We start from the raw sequence: 18,715 nt of genomic DNA on the forward strand, positions 1-18,715 counted from the left end.
CCCACACGAGGGAGGAATAAACCTTACTTGCCTGAGGTCCCGAGGGGAAAATGAGTAAGACCAGGCTCCCTGTGTCAGTTAGTCAGCTTCCTGCTACTGTAATGCCTGCCAGGGGCAGTCAACATATAAAGAGAGAAGAGTTACTTTGGCTGATGGTTTCAGGCGTCAGTCCATAACGGGTTGGTGCTGTCGCTTCTGATGCTGTGGCAAGGAAGCACACTGGGGTGGGAATGTGTGAGGAGCACAGCCGTTGCCTCAGGCAAGGGTGGAAAGAGAACAGGCAAATGAGGTGTGAAATCTTGATGCAGGCAAGGGCAGTGCACCTAATAACCTGGAGACCTCCCACACACTGATCCCACCAGCCTGGACACCCCCTCCCGCATACTGATCCCACCAGCCTGGACACCCGCTCCTGCACACTGAACCCACCAGCCTGGACACCCGCTCCTGCACACTGATCCCGCCAGCCTGGACACCCGCTCCCACACACTGATCCCGCCAGCCTGGACACCCCCTCCCACACACTGATCCCGCCAGCCTGGACATCCCCTCCCACACACTGATCCCGCCAGCCTGGACATCCCCTCCTGCACACTGATCCCGCCAGCCTGGACATCCCCTCTTGCACACTGATCCCACCAGCCTGGACACCCCCTCCTGCACACTGATCCCGCCAGCCTGGACACCCCCTCCCACACACTGATCTCACCCAGCCTGGACACCCGCTCCCACACACTGATCCCGCCAGCCTGGACAACCCGCCACCATGGATACTTTTCTACTATGCTCATTATAAGTAATGGTGTTTGAGATTGTAGAGGCAACCCAGAGAGGAAGCTGCAGCAGGTCTGAGTTCAAAAGCCACTTGGTGTCAGAAGCCGTTCCTCTTGTCCAGGTCTTAGCCTGACTGAATGCCAGTATAGGACAGAAAAGGCCACATAGCCTATGTATGGACCCAGAGTGGTAGCTGGCATTGCCGTAACGGGATTGAGTGGCAGCTCACAGAGTTGGGCTGCAGGGACAGAAAGCCGGGAGGCAGTGGTTCCTAAGAGGAAGATGGAGCTGGAATCACGCTGGATGTGCAAAAGAGGGGAGCATGCTGTTCCCGCTGCAGTTAAGGGACACAGCTGCAGAAAGAGCCTCTGAGCAGATCTGGAGTGAGTGTCTCAGGCAGAAGTCCGGGCTAGGGTAAGGAAGTCAGCTCCAGCATGGATCTTATTGGAATAGGCGATTGTAGATTACTTTGTAGTTTACAGGTTCTTCTCATGAGTCTAAAAATGCAGATGGTTGGGGGGTCAGTTCTTAGCCTTGGTGCTCTGGTGGGTAGGGTCAGGTGACCATCTTTTTTATAGTTTTTATTAGCATATATTCATTCCTCAGAATGAGTGGCTTTCTTATGACAATTCATACATGAATATAATGTAATATAATGTACTTTTCATCATAATCTTCTGCGTTATCCCTCCTTACACCCCTACGTGCACACTCATACACACATACACACATGCACACATGCACGCACACACATGGGCACTCTAGGACACCTGCAAGGTCAGAGGTAGCAACACCAGCCAGAGACTAATGTCCAGGAGAGTCAAGATCAAGGCTTGGCGTGCCAGAGGGCTTAACGTGATTACCCAGAGCCACCTGGGAAGGGAGACGTGCTGTCCGAGTGACTGACAGCCAACAGAGAGTCAGTAAGCCGCAGTCAGAAATGGGCAGAGGAGGCGCCAACCAGAAATAAACTGCCTGCTCATGCCCTTGTTGTGCTTGGGGGGCAGGACCTGTATGTGTGGACCCTTCCTTGGCTCAGCCCATGACAGCGCAGAAAAAAAGGACAGCCTCAGTGGAAATGACCTCAGCCTTTTGGCAGTTTCCACCACAGTCCTATGGAAACCCCTAGACAAAGGAAATCCAAAAGTACTCAGGATTTTTTCTTACTTTCCTATTTTATTTTATTTTCTGTCACACTCAATAAAGGCTGCCACTGCTTTGCATATACCCATGAGAGTCCGTCTCTTTAATTTTCATTTTTGCAAGAAAATGAACTTGGACCCACTGTCCCAAGTGGGCCTTTGGTGACGGCCAGCGTCTGGCACCTTAGGACCTGGGTTCAGTGGCCTAAGCTAAGCAGTAAAGATCCCATCAGGCTCTGGGGTCTGCAGCAGTCGCTTTGGTGTGCACTGCATATGTGCTAGTTCTGATCCCTTGGTATATGTTGGAGTTATGTTTGCTTGTTTGTTCTTCACCAGCCTCTGTACTTAGATTTTTTTTTTTTTTAGTGTTCAGACTAATTTACATTCCAAGCAACGGTGTACCCCGACCCCCACTTATCGTTACCCTTTGCTGATGTTTTGTTTTCTTGGTTTCTTCTTTCTTTGTGTGCAAATGACCACTGCCTTAGACCCATAGACAGTGGAATGTTCCAGACAGTCTTGGGAAAATTGGTATAGTGATAAAAGCTGTGGCTTGAGCAAACTTTTACATGCATATATATTTGTCTCTGGCCATTACGATAACTTATCCACAGGCATGAGATTTCTTTTCAGGCTTGAAACATTTCAACTCAGAGTGACTCGGACAGAATGACTGCGGGGACCAGGTGGGTAGTGCAAAGTCGAGAGGCGTTTTATAGACAGCAGACATATTGCTTGGAGGAATCAGAAAAGGTCATTTACATTGGGGGGGGGGGTTAGGTTAAGGGAAGTAGACCAGGGAATGGATGGGGTGGGGGCAGCTGGACACAAAACAACTGAAGACCAAGCAAGAGAGATTCGGATGGAAACACGAGTACGCCCAGGCTCCCGAGCCTTCCGTCCAGCGCTCTTGGCTCAGTGGCTCCAAATGTGACAAGCAGGGAACACTGAAGGAAAACAGAGTGACTTGTCCTCACAGCAGGGGAAGAGACGCGTGCCCACTGTGGTTTCAGGCGCCTCAGCTAGCGGGGGGAAGTGTCTGTACTGGGGCCAGGAGCTATTTGCCATCTCCTCCCGCACTTATTTTATGGCATTTTGAGAAAATTTTATAAGCTCCAGTCGTTGCCTCTGCCGACTGTAGAAATGGGAACAGTTAGGTCAGCATGCTGGGGGGGGTGGAGAGGGGGTGGAGGGGGGACCCTCGCAGGCCTTCATGTCCTCATCTTCCCTCCCAACCCTGGCCAAAGCCCCACGCAAACAACTGCTAGGACCAAAGCATGCTTTTATATTTCTCTGTAGTATGATTCTTTAAAAAGCGTATCAAAATCGATGCATAATTGTGCATATTTATAGAGTAAATGGTGACATTTCAGCACATGCTCACAACATAAAGATGGGCAGTGCTCATCAGGCCTAAGGCATATGGAAGACAGGAGGCTGGGTGACAGGGGACAGCTGGGAGGAAGGCTTCTAGGACACCTGTGGTCGGCACATGTATTCCAAATTACCTGGTAAAGAGGATTTGATTGTTCCTAATAAAAAGGGATATTAAGCACGTGTGATGGTGGGCTTCCACTGTCCATCTTTACATCTGTGTGTGTGTGTGTGTGTGTGTGTGTGTGTGTGTGTGTGTGTGTGTGTGTGTGTCACCTGCCTTGCTGTACCTGACTTTTATCATTTGATGCAAGTAAGGTCTACAAATGTCAGGATTTTGTTACCTGAATGTTTCATATATGCGGAATGTGTTATCTACTTACCTTCATCTGTTCATCTGCCAGTGAACCTCAAGGCCAGCCCATATCTTGCTACTGTGAACAGTGCTGCCGTACACACTGGTAGTGACGGTTTCTCTGATGTGCTTCCTCTTCCTGTGCACTTAGGTCTGATGGTGGGATCGCTGCATCGCATGGCATTATGGGATTGGTGTTTTAGGAACGCCTATACAGCTGTCCACATGGCTGAGCCAGTTTATGTTCCTTTTCCAGCAGTGTAGGAGAGTTTACCTTTTCTAGATCCTTAATATATCTTTTGGAAAGAAGCGAAGGCATACACTCTGCAATTTCTGGTGGCCTCATCTTTGAGATGGTATCTCAAAAAGTACAGCACGGCATGCCTCGTAGCCAGCCACTGAGGAGGGTGAGACTGCTCACCTCTGACCCCAGGACTCTATGGCCTTGGGCCTGGCAACTTACCAAACTGGCTCCTGCTTCATTGACAGTTGTGTAAAAGCTCAAGGCTGCACGACCGCCTGGGCTGGGGCATAAGGCCGGTTGGCTCTGAAGGCTCACCACTAGCCTAGGGGGAGAAACCAAATGCGCATGGACAACAGAAAAGAATGTTCTTATGTGAGGCTGGCACTGGGGCCGGAGGGCGTTAAGTGCCTTTCTGTACTGGAAAGCCATGAAGCTAGACAATCATTTCAGGTGTGGGTGCATGAATCTTGGGGAGCTGCTGCCTTTGGCAGAGTTGGGGGGGGGGCGCAGCGGGAGAGTGTATTCCTTGGCTGCAGGTGCTGCCTTCTGCCCCTGTCTTCACTTCAAACCAGGCCTGGCTTCCACTGCCCTCACGTCCACCCGCGCTCTGTCTGGCCTCACCCGCGTTCCTCTGGTGAGGCTGTCCACCCTCAGCGTACTGCTGTGGAGAGAGCCCTAACAACCGTGGCGCTTTGAATGAGAATGACTCCCTTAGGCCCATATATTTGAGTGTGTGGCTCCCAGTTGGCGGAACTGTCTGGGAAGGATCAGGAGGTGTGGCCTTGTTAGAGGGAGTGTGAATGAGGGTGGGTGTGCTTTACGGTTTCAAAAGACTCACCACTCTCAGCTCTCTCTGACTTGTGGTTCTGTCCCGTGAGCTGAGCTCTCAGTTAGTGCTCTGGTACCACAGAGCACTGTCTGTTTGCTGCCATGCTCCCCACCATGGTGGTCTTGGACTCATCCTCTGAAACTATAAGACATAAATGAATCCTTTCCCCTCTAATTGCCTTCATCATGGTATCTCTTCACAGCAACAGTAGAGTAACTCAGCCAGAATACTTAGGATAAAACTGTCACATACTACATAGCTGTTGGACTTTTATTTTCTCCTGAAACCTCCCTTCCAGGGTCTTGTATCTCTTTGTTTCCAGCACTATAGTTAACTAGTGCTGTGCAACAAACAGCTCTAATCCCAGCGCCCTAAAGTAAAGCATCTCATTGTTAGTCGTGTTCCTGGGTGGATGGGGGCTCAGCTGTGCAGGGTACATCACTGTTAGGTCAGGATTCTTACACAGCTACACACACACTCTCTCTCTCTCTCTCTCTCTCTCTCTCTCTCTCTCTCTCTCTCTCTCTCTCTCTCTCTCTCTCCCTGTGCAATCTGAAATGGCTTTTTAAAAACGTTCTAGTACCTTGACAAGGGTAGTGGAAGCCCAGGTTTCTTTTTGCTATGATGTCTCTCCCTGAGGTTGGTTTGGGTGACTTTTCAGTGTCTGCTCTAGGAACAAAGGTTCAGAGAGTGAGTGAGCCTCTCACACAGCTTCTGCCTTCATACCTCTGACTAAATCCCCCAGTGTATCAAAACCAGATTAACTGTGGAGCTACAGCAGTGCAGAGCCCAGCTGCTCTAGTTCAGTGCAGCCACAGGGCAAGGTGGTCATGTTCCATTCAGAAACCTCCTCTCCTCTCTGAGAGCGTCTTTATGTGGATGCCCTTCTGGTACCTTCCTTTACAGGGACTGGCAAAGGCATCAATAACTAAAAAAGCAGAGCGCTGGTTCTGAGGCAGAAACTGCAGGCTGCTCCTCATTGCTCCTAATATGACCAGCCTGAGGTCCCCTTTTCCCTTCTGGTTCAGCCAGGCATTTCTTCCTGTGTTGCACGCTCTCTGGCACCATCAAAGCCATCTGTATGTTATTTAACACTTGAGCAGAACTGTGGGCAATCCCCACTACCAAGCCTTCGGATGCTTTCAGTTCAGTGCGTTTCTTCCAAAGAGCCCATAGTCTCTTTATAGTTCTGATTATATGAACCCACTTTTCCTGGTCTACACTTGGGAATTTCATTTGTCTTTTTCTACTTCATTTATAGAGCTCATAACTAAAGCCTATCACTCACCCACTCACCTCCCACTCTGAGATGGAATGAGGCAGTAACCGAGTGCCTCAGCAAAAGCGGGGGAGAAAAGGTTTATTTGGGCTTACAGTTCAGAGGGGACACAGTCGTTGTGGTGGGAAAGCGTCAGGGATGTGACACCAGGCCTGGCAGTCAGGAAAGAGAGATCTTATCCATTCATACAAAAATTAGGCCAGGAAATAGGGCCAGACTATAAGCCCTCAAAGCTCACCCCCAATGACACAGTTCCCAAAGTCAGGCACTACCTCATAAATGTCTTATAACCTTCCAGAACAGTGCTGCCAGCGGGGGGGCCAAGTGTTCAAACACACGAGCTTATGGGGGACACTTCACATCCAACCCGTGACAGGAAGAAAGTTACCTACAAAATTTAAGAGCATCCATGCTCATAAATATGTTAGAACACGGCAGTACCATGAAGCTGGCCAGAGACTCTGAGGTCTGGGTGTGAAGACGGGTTCTGTCGTGGCTTTCCATGTTACTGAGAATTAAGGAGGAAAAATGGACAAGGAGGCCACAAGGTGTCTCTGGCATTCCTGCGCCATTTTTTTTTGCTGACTGCCGGATTCCTGCCTCGGTGGGTATGTTTCTATGTAGCTATCACTGCCAGGGGGAGTGTGCCTGTGCGTCCTGCGGTACAGAGCTAGGTACAGAGAATGCTTCGTCGGTGCTGTGTGAAGAATATAGGCAAAACCAAATTAGAGTCAAACACCTCTACACACAAGTGGACGCCACTGAGTCCAACAGAGGGGTTCCTCGACTGTGAATTCTCTTCATTGCCCCTGCTATGGATGGTGTCCTGAGACTGCACCTGGCACCACGAAGGCTTAGCTAGTGACACTGGGGACAGGAGTGCTGTGAAACATGAGAAAGGAAATCTAGGATGTTTCTTCTTTTTAGATCTCTGAGATGTTTGAATTGGACAAGACTTTAAATATAGGACAACCCAGGACTTCATATAGTAGACCTATGGAGGCTGGCGGAAGTCTAACAAGCTTACCAGCCACTGGGCCTAGTCTGTGAGTGTCAGCTGTGTGCTCAACTCAGGGGCAGACAGTGAAGAGATGGCGGCTACTTTAAAGATGTCACCATGGAGGGGTCAGCCTGCTGACTGTCAGTCCTAGGCTGCTGCACCCAGAGGACAGGACTGAGATCTCAGTCCTGCCAAAGAAGAGGCCATTTCTTCCTAGAGACTTTGAAGCAAAAAAACAAAAACAAAAACAAACAAACAACAACAAAATGCAGTTTTCTGCTCTCCCCTGCATCTACCCAGCACCTCTCCTGAAAGGAAGGACAAAAGAGGTTTTCCTTGCAAGGGCCTCAAAAATCTTGGAGCTGGACCCCGGGATCTTGGCAGGGAGCAGGGTTTTCCAGAGTGGAGCTCGCCTGACGGAGGGACGTGCTGCAGGGCTATTTTCATGAGACTCAAAGAAAACTCTTTCGTCTCCAGGCTGCTTTGAGAGGTGTTTTCCTAACGCCTTCCGCAGTCGCACAGAATGGCTCCTCAGTTGCTGGGGCAAGTTGGGCAGCTTGCCGTCCACCCTGGGCTCTGCCTGCATACACCACTGCGCTGTTCTGGAACTGCCCGGATTGAGTCTTGCAGATGAATGTTGACTTTTTAATCCAGAAAGAACTGCCAGGGACACAAACAGCCCGGCTGACTGGCACTCACCCGAGTGCTTGCGTTATCTCCACAGGGTCCTTACCTAACACTCAGGCACTGTGGAAGTGTCCAAGAGCATTTCAGATGGGAAGAAAGGGCTGTTGCCAGGAAGAGGCTGGAGTTGGGAGGTGCTCCTCTCTTGGGTCCATTGGGTCCATTGCAGAATTACTTGCTTGTGGCTTATGTTTATAGCTAATCTCTTTTGACCACTTACGACTTTAAGACACTCTAGCTTGGTTAATGGCTTTTGATAAGGAGCTTTCATTGGTGACCATAAGCTAAATGCCAATAAGAGATGTGTGTGTGTGTGTATGAGTTTATATGTATATATGTGTATTTATGTCTGCATGTCTACATGTGTATATGTGAATGTGAACATTTATGTACATATATGTGTAGGTAAATGTGTGTATCTTGTGTGTGTGTGTGTGTGTGTGTGTGTGTGTGTGTGTGTGTGTGTGTGTAGCTGGACCCTATCAGGGCTGTCAGTTGAGGATTGTTTTCTACACTGTCACAGTTTCCACTGTGCATTCCTACTCTTAAATCTTAACCACAAGACTGCTTTGCTATTGAATGTTTCCTGTGTGGCCCTATCTTTGCCTATTTTAAATTAAAAGCCATTGTTTTGTAAGAGAGGGTTCAGGTTACAACATTAGGGGGAAATTAGAGACTTTCCCCAATCTCCTCCTGCCTTCTACAGCCTTTCATCACTCGTGTCTTACACTACACGCGTACACTTGTCACAGTAAACCCATACTTGCTCACCTCTGAGTCTGTCCTTCATGTTAGTGAAGGTGCTGTGCATTTCAGGGGTTTGGACAGGTGCAGTGTGACAGCATCTCTGTCACTGTGTCACACTCAGTCATCTCACTACCCGGCGAATCTTGAGCTCGAAACATTCACCACAGCCTCCAACAGGCCCACCCCCTTCTTTCCTTTCCTGTATGGTTCCTCAGGCCCTTCCCTTCGTTGATCACGTGTGTCTTTCTAGTGCTGAGTTATGTGTGTGTGTGTGTGTGTGTGTGTGTGTGTGTGTGTGTGTGTGTGTATTCTGTTGCCTGGATGAGCCACAGTTTGTTCTGTGATTAACACAAAGATATCTTACTTGCAGCCAGGTTGTAGCAATCATGAACAAAGTTGCAGTGAGTACCCCAAAGTTTGCAACTTTGATAGAGCTGCTACCCACTTTTGGTACAACTACTTTTGTGTCCTTGGATGTTGAGACAACCCAACGGGTTGACGAGGAATTTTCAAGAATTGATTTCTATCATATTAGAAATGTCAGCCATTGTCCTCGGTGATTATGTTCCTCAGTTCTGGCAGCTGCCAACCCTGACTAATATTCTGACTTCCTATGGCTCGTTCCTGTTAGGACTACCGACTTGCTCAGGGCCTCCTGTTGCTGGTCTCCTCAGACAAGGGAGCCTGTGTCCACCCACAGCTTTCTTGGGCCTTTTCAAGAAGACGCTGCCTTCTTGGTAGCACAAGCATGCTTCTTGCAGGGCACGCGAAGAATGCAGAGGGATCAAATGTTCTGCAGCTACCAGAGAAGATCATTGTTAATAATATTTTTTTTAACATTCCACTGTCTAAGGTCCAGGAATTCTTCTTGTCTACCCTTACACGCATGCGCATGTGCACGCAAACATGCACCTCCTGATACTAACATGGCGACAGATGGGGGCAGAGTGGCATCCGAGTCGCAGCCTCCCTCTACTTTGCCCTTGCTCACCTCAGGTGAAAGCAGAGGCTGCAGAACAGGGAACTGAGAGTCTCTGAATAATTGAGGGCTTACTAAGGAGACTAAGCCGTGAGGGGGAAAAAGCCACAATGATGCCGGTTCATTTTGTACATTTTCCTGTGATGGTTAAGAAAGAAATCATTAAAATTCACTTAATCAACTAAAACTTTGCTTCAGCATTTTCTCTTTGTCTTGTGCTTTTATGACATGGCACGTGTTTAAGAAGCTGCATTCGGATTGCTCACTGCAGGAGCAGAGCCCCTTTTCTAAATGGACCCTGGCTGACATCTTTGGGCAGCAGTGGCTACAGGACATCTCCAGGCACTGCAAAGCCTTTAGTCTGCATTTGGCTTTGAAGCCTGGATTCTGAGTTCCTTCCATTCTTAGTGTACGTGGAAACTGAAGCCAATAGTAAAATAATACCTAGAGGGAACTCCCTTCCTCACACGACATAGCTCCGCTCAATCATTTGTGGATCTTGATGCACACACTAAGAATGTTAACTATCAAACCATAAGTAGAGATTTTGAGCAGTTGACTGATTTTTTTTAAATTAAATTTTATACTTTGGGAGAGCAAAAAATTAATTCAGATGCAGTGGTATGAAATAATGTAGATTTCATCTCCTTTCATCCAGGGAGACGTTACCTTCTTACAAAGCTACAGTCTGGTATCCCAGGCACACTGTTGACATGAACACGGTGAAAACATAGACTATCCCTGTCTTAGCTGTTTTTCTGTTGCTGTGATAAAATAACACCCTGGGGGGGAAAAAAAGCAACTTAAAAGAGAAAGGGTTTATTCTGGCTCACAGTTGCAGGGGACACAGTCCTTCCTGGCAGGAAAGCCACGACAGAAGATAGGGAAGTCATGGGGGGTAGCACTGGAGGCTGGATGGTCACGTTGAGGCAGCACACAAGAAGCAGGGCACGAACAGGAAGTCCTCCAACCAGCCTCCGCCTCCAGTGGTTCCACTGCCTTCTCCATGGCTGGGACCGAGTGGTTAGAAACACCCAGGCCATGGGGACATTGCACTTACGCCACAGTTCTCCATCACAGGGATCCTCCCCTCCTCACTGTTACACAGTTGCGCCAACTCCCCGGCCCCATGCCTGGCAGCCACAGTCTGTTTTCCGTTACTGTGATTCCCGGGCCACTTATTTTTAGCAACGCTTTAGGAACATTTCTCCATTGAGCGCATACAGGACTAATGACTTTTATAAGGGGAGCCAGGTGTTTATTTATAGCTCCATGCGCTCAGCGCTGCCTTGTTTTGCCCCGGTGGAAGTCAGCGTGGGGTCCTGACGTCTTGATCCGTGGGGCATCGGTATTGCGGCTATTCTTGCTATGAAATGCCCCTCCCCGGAGGCTAACAGTACTTTCTCACTTGAATTTCTACGACCCACGAAGCAGGCCAGAGAGAGTCCGTGGTGGCTGCATTTGGGGTTCCCGTGTCTCCGAACCAGTCACCAAGGAAAGGGTGAGAGTAGGGGCTGGATGACACTTGCTGTTCTCACAGAAGACCTGAAGTCTGTCCCCAGCACCCTTGTGGGGAGGCGCACAGCTTCCTGTAACTCCAGCTCTAGGGAATCTGGTGCCCTCTTCTGGCCTCTGTGGGCACTGCACATGCACATGCTCCTTCCCCCATGTACACACCTAATTAAAATCAAAACAGAACAAAACAAACTTATAGAAAAGACAGGCTAGAGACTGTCCACTGACTGAGCAGGGACCAGGGTTCTCTTTGCCCATGTCTGCACTGTGTCTGCTTTGCCTCTGTGCCAGTCCAGAGCTTCGGAACGCCATAGTTTGGTGATGTGAGGGCATTTACGTGTAACAGACAAGTCACCGCCTTAGTAGGGGTGTGCCACCTGGCAAGACCTGGCAAGACAGTGAAAATGAGGGAAGATGAAGACTCGGGCGTCATCTGACAGGCGCTCTCGGCTTGCACCGGCCTTCCTCTGTAGTCAGATAACCCGGATGTATCTGCTGTTGGGCGTGGAGTGACAGCCTGACAGAGGAAATCTTGTAGGGCACTTTTGTGGATTCTTATTGATCAGAATGGCCTGTAATGGCCCTGCTCTTACCATGAGTCAGATAAACAGTATCACATTTTTAATTGTAAAATTAAATGGTGTACTCTATAAGTAGGATAATTATGACAGGAGAATGAAGACTACAAGCATGTTACATCGCACAAAATTTCGATTAAATTATTTTTACACAATTTATTACCATTGATGATCTTATATCAGGAAAACATGTTTTATTTTGTCAGTATTAGGACTGATATACAGAAAGATTTAATGGGCTCTTTTGGGGGGGGGTGAGACAGGGTTTCTCTGTGTAGCCTTAGCTGTCCTGGACTCACTTTGTAGACCAGGCTGGCCTTGAACTCACATTGATCCGCCTGCCTCTGCCTCTGCCTCTGCCTCCTGAATGCTGGGATTAAAGGCGTGTGCCACCATGCCTGGCTAGATTTAGTGGACTCTTAAACCTGTGTCCTGACTGGGTAGTGAGAGAAGAACTCAGATTTCTTAGCTAGTTAGCTGTCCTTTTCCCTTCTTCTGTTTTCCCCTTCCCTTTTGTTTTCTTTTACTGTCCCCAAATGTAACCTTGTTTGCAAATACAAATTTCTTAATAAACTATCAGCATGTCTGATATGATTCATACATTTTAATCTTTTGGTTGTGTTATGAATACAGTGGAGGGGAGGTGGTTGGGGTTTGGGATGGCAGGCCAATGAAGAACTTTTTAAAAGTCTTTCACTGAGAGGAAGTGTGCAAAGCTTCTAAGCCACGCCAGTTCACAAGCATCTGAGCATCACTGGGTATCCAAGTGCTGTTGGGCATCCCATGTGCGTACAGAAGTTAACTGCTCTCATTTTTAACATGTGTGTGTGATGCTTTAGTTTCTTACATCTCTTTGTTGGTACTCGCATGGTCATGGGATTCCAGTGGCGGCTCCTGATCAAAGACACACACACACACACACACACACACACACACACACACACACACACACACACTAGGTCTTTGAACTGCAGCCACGGTGAGGAGTTTGTTTATCAGGGAGTGGTGGATTTTCATTCCATGGAGACAAGCAAAGCTGGTATAGTTATTTGCTGACTCAAACACACTTCCGTTAAGAGCGAGCACATGCCATCACTCAGTTTTAGGCACAGAAAGTCTTTCTGAGTGAGTAGGAAAACTGTGTGTGACTCTGCCTGCTGTATAGTGAGGGTCTCAAGACACAGTGCCTGTCACCGGAAAGAAGTAGCGACCTTGCAGTGCGGTTCTGGCTGTGACACACTGCCTGTCGCTGGAAGGCAGAACAGTGGCCTTGCAGTATAGTTTTGGCTGCTTTCTAACTGTCTTTCTGTGCAGACTTGACAAGTTTTGCTTGGGTTTCAAAGTCTTTTGCTGAGAAAATGACACTATTGCTGGCCCAAGTAAAGAAAACTCACACAGTGGCCCCGAGAGCATCACCATGTGGAGGGAGAGATGCCGTAGGCCTTGAAATAATTGCTGCTGCACGAGTGGACCCGAGCCCAGGCTGGTAAATGAGTGACCAAGTCATTTACAGGACAATGCACTGAGACGCGGTGTGGGATCTGCGTCGCTTCTGTGACGTTTCTCTTGGGAACAGTGGGTCTGTGGATGTATTACGGTGCAGGGAATGTGGCCCACTGCCATAAGATTATGTACAGGAGAGAGGACACTGTTTCTTGGTGTCAGGCATGGGAGAGGAGGAAAGGTCTTACTATGTAGCCCTGGCTAGCCTGGAACTCATTGTGTACACCAGGCTGGCGCCAAACTCACACGGATCAACCTGTCTTTTAAGTGCTGGGATTAAAGGTGTGTACCACCACGTGTGGTCAGAAATGAAACTTCTAAAAAGATGTCCCAGACATATTTTGTAGATCATATGTGCTCTCTCCTACACAGTCTCTCGCCCCTGACCAAATCGAAGGTTTCCCAACACCTCGGCAATTTCCCCAAATCTTAAAGCAAAGTGGGTAACCTAGGAGGCTATGTTGCTTAAAAGCAGTCCCTCTGTCCCTCTCCCTACCCCCCCTCCCCCACCCTCCCACCCCTCACCCCCACCCGTGTGGTATATGCATAGTGTGTGAAGAATGTGTATGATCTGCTTATGTGTGTGTCTCTGTGTATGCATGCGTGCGTGTGTGTGTGTGTGTGTGTGTGTGTGTGTGTGTGTGTGTGTGTTGCGCACAGAAACTCTTGCCCCAGATGGACTGAATGGCTTCACTCTTGCAAGTTCAGCTTGCTCTGTTTCTTCCACAGCCATTAAAGAGCCATGGATTCTGCCTTTGCTCAGCGTCTGCTTTGTCTTCTCCCGGAAGGCGTCACCGTCTTTATGTTCCCCTCTGTCTTGAGTACAGCCTTTGCTCCCTAGGAAGCCACTGTCAGCATCTCCCCATCACCTGTCGCATATCTTCTTTGAGATGGTCTTCTGGAAATTTCCCATTTGGATTTCCTCCAGGCGCTCTGTCAGGGTGTCTCTTGGGAATGTTTTCCCGCCTTCTCTAGTCATCTTAGTCCTTAGCTTCCCAAGACAGAAATGTACCTGTGGCTCTCTTCTGAACTCCCCATCTCTTCCTCTCTCCTCTTCCCTGCCTCCCTTTTTCCTCCCTTCCTTACACCTTTTCCTCTGTTTCCACGCTTGGTAGTTATGCCCACAAGCCTTTTGTATGTGTTGGCTATACTCCAGCCTTACTGTTTCCTCAGAACTCTCTTTCTCTGATCTCATGTCATACGACCGTGCTCCTCAGCACAGAATCCAGAGCGCCCACGCCCACTGGCCAGCACATATCTCATGCAGCCACATGTGTCCGTGGGGTAGGTTTTTCTTCTTTTCCCTCTCTTCTACAGATGCTACTATGTAAGATGCGATCTTGTTGTCTGTCTCTTTTCTTGATTAACTGCTAACTCCTCCTCCGTTCAGTTTTCCCTGTTACCCGATTGCCTCTGCTCTCTTGGGCTAGGTTAGGTGCATCCTCTGATGTGTGTGATGCGCATGTGTCCTATCTGTTTCATGGTTTGAATATCCCTGTCAGCTCATATAGCACGGGCTTGGGTACCAGCTCATAGGCTCCAGGAAAGGGATCTTGAAAGGCTCCACGGCTGAGTGGGCTGTTAGGAGAGCAGCCCAGCTGCAGGACCTCGGTCAAATACTTGAGACGTCTGCCATTCATACTGCCTGCCTAGGAAGCCTGACTTCCTGCCGCTGTGGACTGTGCTGACCATCTCTGGTTGGACTTCTTGCCTTGGCCTGGCTTGTCATGTGTCACAGTTGCCACATCAGCTTGTGTTAAGGAGGTCATTTCACATTTTCACTTTCAACCTGCCTGCACCTTTCCACCCACACTCTAGCAACAAAACTAACAGGAATCAGTGAACACTGCTTATTGATTAATGGTTTCAATCCCCTAATTAAAAGATACAGACTAACGAATTAGATTAAAAAAATCCAGTGTCTGTCTTTTTACTGCATCCAAGAAGTATACCTCACCATGAAGGAAAAGGACAGATATCACCTTAGGATAAAAGGGATGGACATGGCTGTGCATCAGCTTCTGCGAAGGGATCATCTGCGTATGCAGGTAGTTCATTTCTGTTTGACTGAAGCTCAGCTGTGACTCGTCTTTAAATGAAATCTGTGCCTCTATGATATACCCAACTCTGGTTGTTTTCCAAGCCTCTGCAAGTAGTGCCAACTGCTTAGTGGGTAATGACCAATAGCATTCAAGCACAGGTCACACGTGGATCTGAAACACATCACTTGTGTTTTCCTTCTCCTCCCTACTCCATACAGATGCCGATCCTGCCAGAGTGTTTTAAAGCTAACCTCATATATTAGGTCTCATTCTATGTATATAGTGACTTCCTGATAGGAAAAACAGTGTGATATAATCACTGCAATGTCGTCATATCTAGCAATTTTAATCATTATTCCAGGGTCAGAAGCTGTTCTGTGTTGTTTCCTTAGCGACTTGTAAACACTAGGGAAGTCAACTTACCTTACAATCACATTTCATTGGTTTCTAAAGTTTGGAACTATCATCGGGTTTTTCTACTCCTCTGAGTAGTGTCCCAATGGTCCCCTGGGCTATTTGTACTGGAGGACTTATGACTTCCTTTTTTCTGTGACCAAACACATTTGATGAACACTCTGTACCTGAGCCTGTTATACTGACTTACATCATAGGTTTTACTGGGCAGAGTTGTGAGACATTTGGCATTAAAGTTGGTATTATTCCGAGTTTGAAGTCGTCCTCGTGGGCTTGCACATGTGACTATCTTGTCCCCAGCTGGATGCTATTTGGGGGTTCTGCGGGCCTGGGCTAGTCACTAGAGGTGAATGCCTGGTCTTGTTTCTGGTCCCATTTCTACTTGTCGATCTACCAAGATGGAGGGTGTCCTGCCACTCTGTCCTGCTCCCACTTCCTGTCCTGCACTTCCTGCCTTCCCTGCTATGATGGACTGAGCCCCTCAAACTGTAAGCTGCAATAAACCCAAGCTGCCTCTGTTAAGAATTCACAAGATTTATTTGACCCCAGGACTTGTCTTTTAGCATTTGGTAGCCAAAACACATTCTGGGGAAGGCAGTCCTAGCAGGCAAGCACTGCCTCCCAACAGCAAGTATAGCTGTTTAACCTCATTTTTTCCCAACTAATTAGATATTTTTTGTCCAAATCATGTTATCATAATCATGTGACATGTAGTTCGGTTTTCCTGAAAGCCATGTAGTGTGGAAGGTCACCTGTAACCATGTTGGGGTGCCACAGAAACTTATGAAAATAAGAATAGCTGAACAGGCTGTCCCTCCAGAGGAGAGATGAATATATCAGAAAAGGCAAAGATAAGGTAGAAATAAGATGTGAGGAATCGGGGAGGCAGCTCCCGAGGGGGCAGAGGACTGGAGTTCCCTTTATTTGTGAAAAAGTGGCCAAACAAGACTTTAAAAATGTTGAGGCAGTTGCACAAACATCTCACAGATGGCCTCATTTGCATGGAGTCTCACAATACGTTCATTTTATTTTAAAATATCACTTTGTTCTAAGTGACTCATGAATAACAAACACCACACCGCTGGCTTAAGGAAGCCATTCAAATGCTTTCCCTGACCCAAGCTCAGCATACGCAGAGAATCTGAAGGCCTGGGGCCTCGCTCAGAGCATTACACTTTCATTAGCAACTGCCCGCCACAGGGGACACCAGCTATGACAGAATTGAAACTAGGAAAGCTAGCCGCCCATCTCTTTGATGCATCCTGTGCCTGCGTTCTGTCTTTCTTATCACCGAATCCTTTCTGTCTCCATTGTAGATGCTCAAACATACACACGTGCGCGCGCGCACACACACACACACACACACACACACACACACACATTTATATTATGGGCTAGGGTCTGCACATGAGGGAGAACATGAGAGCTTTGTTCTTTCTGAGTTTGGGTCATGTTGCTTAATATTATATTTTAAAATGCCACCTGTTTTCCTGAAATTTTTCATGATTTTTTTCTTTACAGCTGAATAATATTCCATTTGCATATATACCACATTTTCATTATCTATTAATTTGTTGAGGATGTGTGTGTGTATGCCTGTGCATGTGGAGTGTGTGTTTGTGTTTGTGTGTGTGTCTGCATGTATGGTGATGTGTGTGTGTGTGTGTGTGTGTGCCTGTGTGTGTGTTTGTGTTTGTGTGTGTCTGTGTGTATGATGTGTGTGTGTGTTTGTGTATGTGGTGTGGTGTGTGTGTATGCCTGTGTGTGTAGTTGTGTGGTATGTGTGTTTGTGTATGACTGTATTTGTGTGCATGTATGGGTATGTGGTGTGTGTGTGTGTGTGTGTGTGTGTGTGTGTGTGTGTGTGTATTGGTGTGGTGTGTCTATGAGCCATGTATCGTAGGACTGCTTCTTTGCTCTCTTATAATTTTTCTCTGTTACTTACAGTGAAACTACAACTCCAAGCAGAAGAGAGAGGGGTTGTGTCCATCAAAGGCGTGTGTGCGAACCGGTACCTTGCTATGAAGGAAGATGGCCGGCTGCTGGCATCTGTGAGTAGTCCTTTCTGGAGGTGGCTATCCCGCTTGCTTTGCGCGTGTGTTTACTAGCCTTGGCACGGAATCTTTGCTTGGGTTTCATGTGCATCATTTTGTCTCCTTGTCTCCCTAGATACTAGCATCATTGCCTGCATCTCACAGACGTTAGGACGAGTAGGGAGGAACACACAGCGCACATGAGAGAGAGTCCACGCAGTCTACATTCACAATGGCTCCAACTCACTGTGCTTTTCTCTGCAAAACAGTTGGGGAAAGTCTCCTTTATAGTCGTTTAAAGACCACATAAAGGCACACCTGCCAGTGTCTCCTTCATTATCAAGACCAGCGGTACAGTCTGTTGTGCACACAGTGCATAGAAAATGGTACTGTGGAATAAAGGCACAGGACGCAGGGCACACTCCTGTGTCAAGTGTGTAAAGGCCTGGTTGTGTGGTTTTGAGAATGGAATCAAGGGCTTTGTGCTAACAGGCCAGTGCTCTTTCCCTGAACCACACCCTCTGCTCTGTATAACCTTTTTAGCTTTCCTGGCAGAGAGTGCCATAGCATTGCATAGTTACAACGTTGTCAGGTGTACAAATTGTTCAGTTTTTTTCTGAGCGAGGGCATTTATGTTTCTGAGAGAAAGAGATTGTCTAGTCATCAGTTTTCAGATCAGTCGTCTGGCAGAGATACTTCGATTAATTTCGTTATTCACATTGGACTTGGCAGGATAATTGACAAAGCTGTGTGCAGGGCTCATAGTTTTGTGTGGCAGCTAAACACATTTCAAGACCCTCTTCAAGAGTAGCTCTTGCTCGCTGGGGGGGGTGGGGTGTGTGTGACACATTTCTTTTTTGTTGTTACTTTTTAAATATTTTTATTTATTATAATTTATTTACATTACAATCTGATTGTTATCTATTGGCTCGTATCTTCCAGTTTTCCACCCTCCCTCCTTCTGCCCTATTCCCCTCCCCTAGACTTCTGACGGGGGGTCGGATGGGGGGCTATCAAGTCTCATCAGGATAGCCACTATCTCCTTCCTCTGTTTGCCTGCAAGGCTGCCCAGCCAAGGCATATGCCTTTAATCCCAGCACTCGGGAGGCAGAGAGAGGTGGATCTCTGAGTCTGAGAACAGCCTGGATGTTTGGAAACACTGAGTTCCAGGACAGCCAGGGCTATACAGAGAAACCCTGTCTCAAAAAACAAAAACAAACAAA

The 18,715-nt window shown here is 47.8% G+C and overlaps 1 protein-coding gene across 2 annotated transcripts in view; it reads left to right on the forward strand.

Moving 5' to 3' along the window:
• FGF2 (fibroblast growth factor 2) overlaps positions 1-18,715 on the forward strand; it is a 52,828-nt gene that overhangs the window by 24,310 nt on the left and 9,803 nt on the right. For both annotated transcript variants that reach the window (XM_084768777.1, XM_084768776.1), the window contains exon 2: positions 17,407-17,510. In XM_084768777.1, coding sequence (XP_084624903.1) covers positions 17,407-17,510 — 104 coding nt within the window. The remainder of the gene's footprint in view (positions 1-17,406; positions 17,511-18,715) is intronic.

Source organism: Acomys minous (genome assembly GCF_964271855.1).
Source record: "Acomys minous genome assembly, chromosome: 19".
In the NCBI taxonomy this organism is placed as follows: domain Eukaryota; kingdom Metazoa; phylum Chordata; class Mammalia; order Rodentia; family Muridae; genus Acomys; species Acomys minous.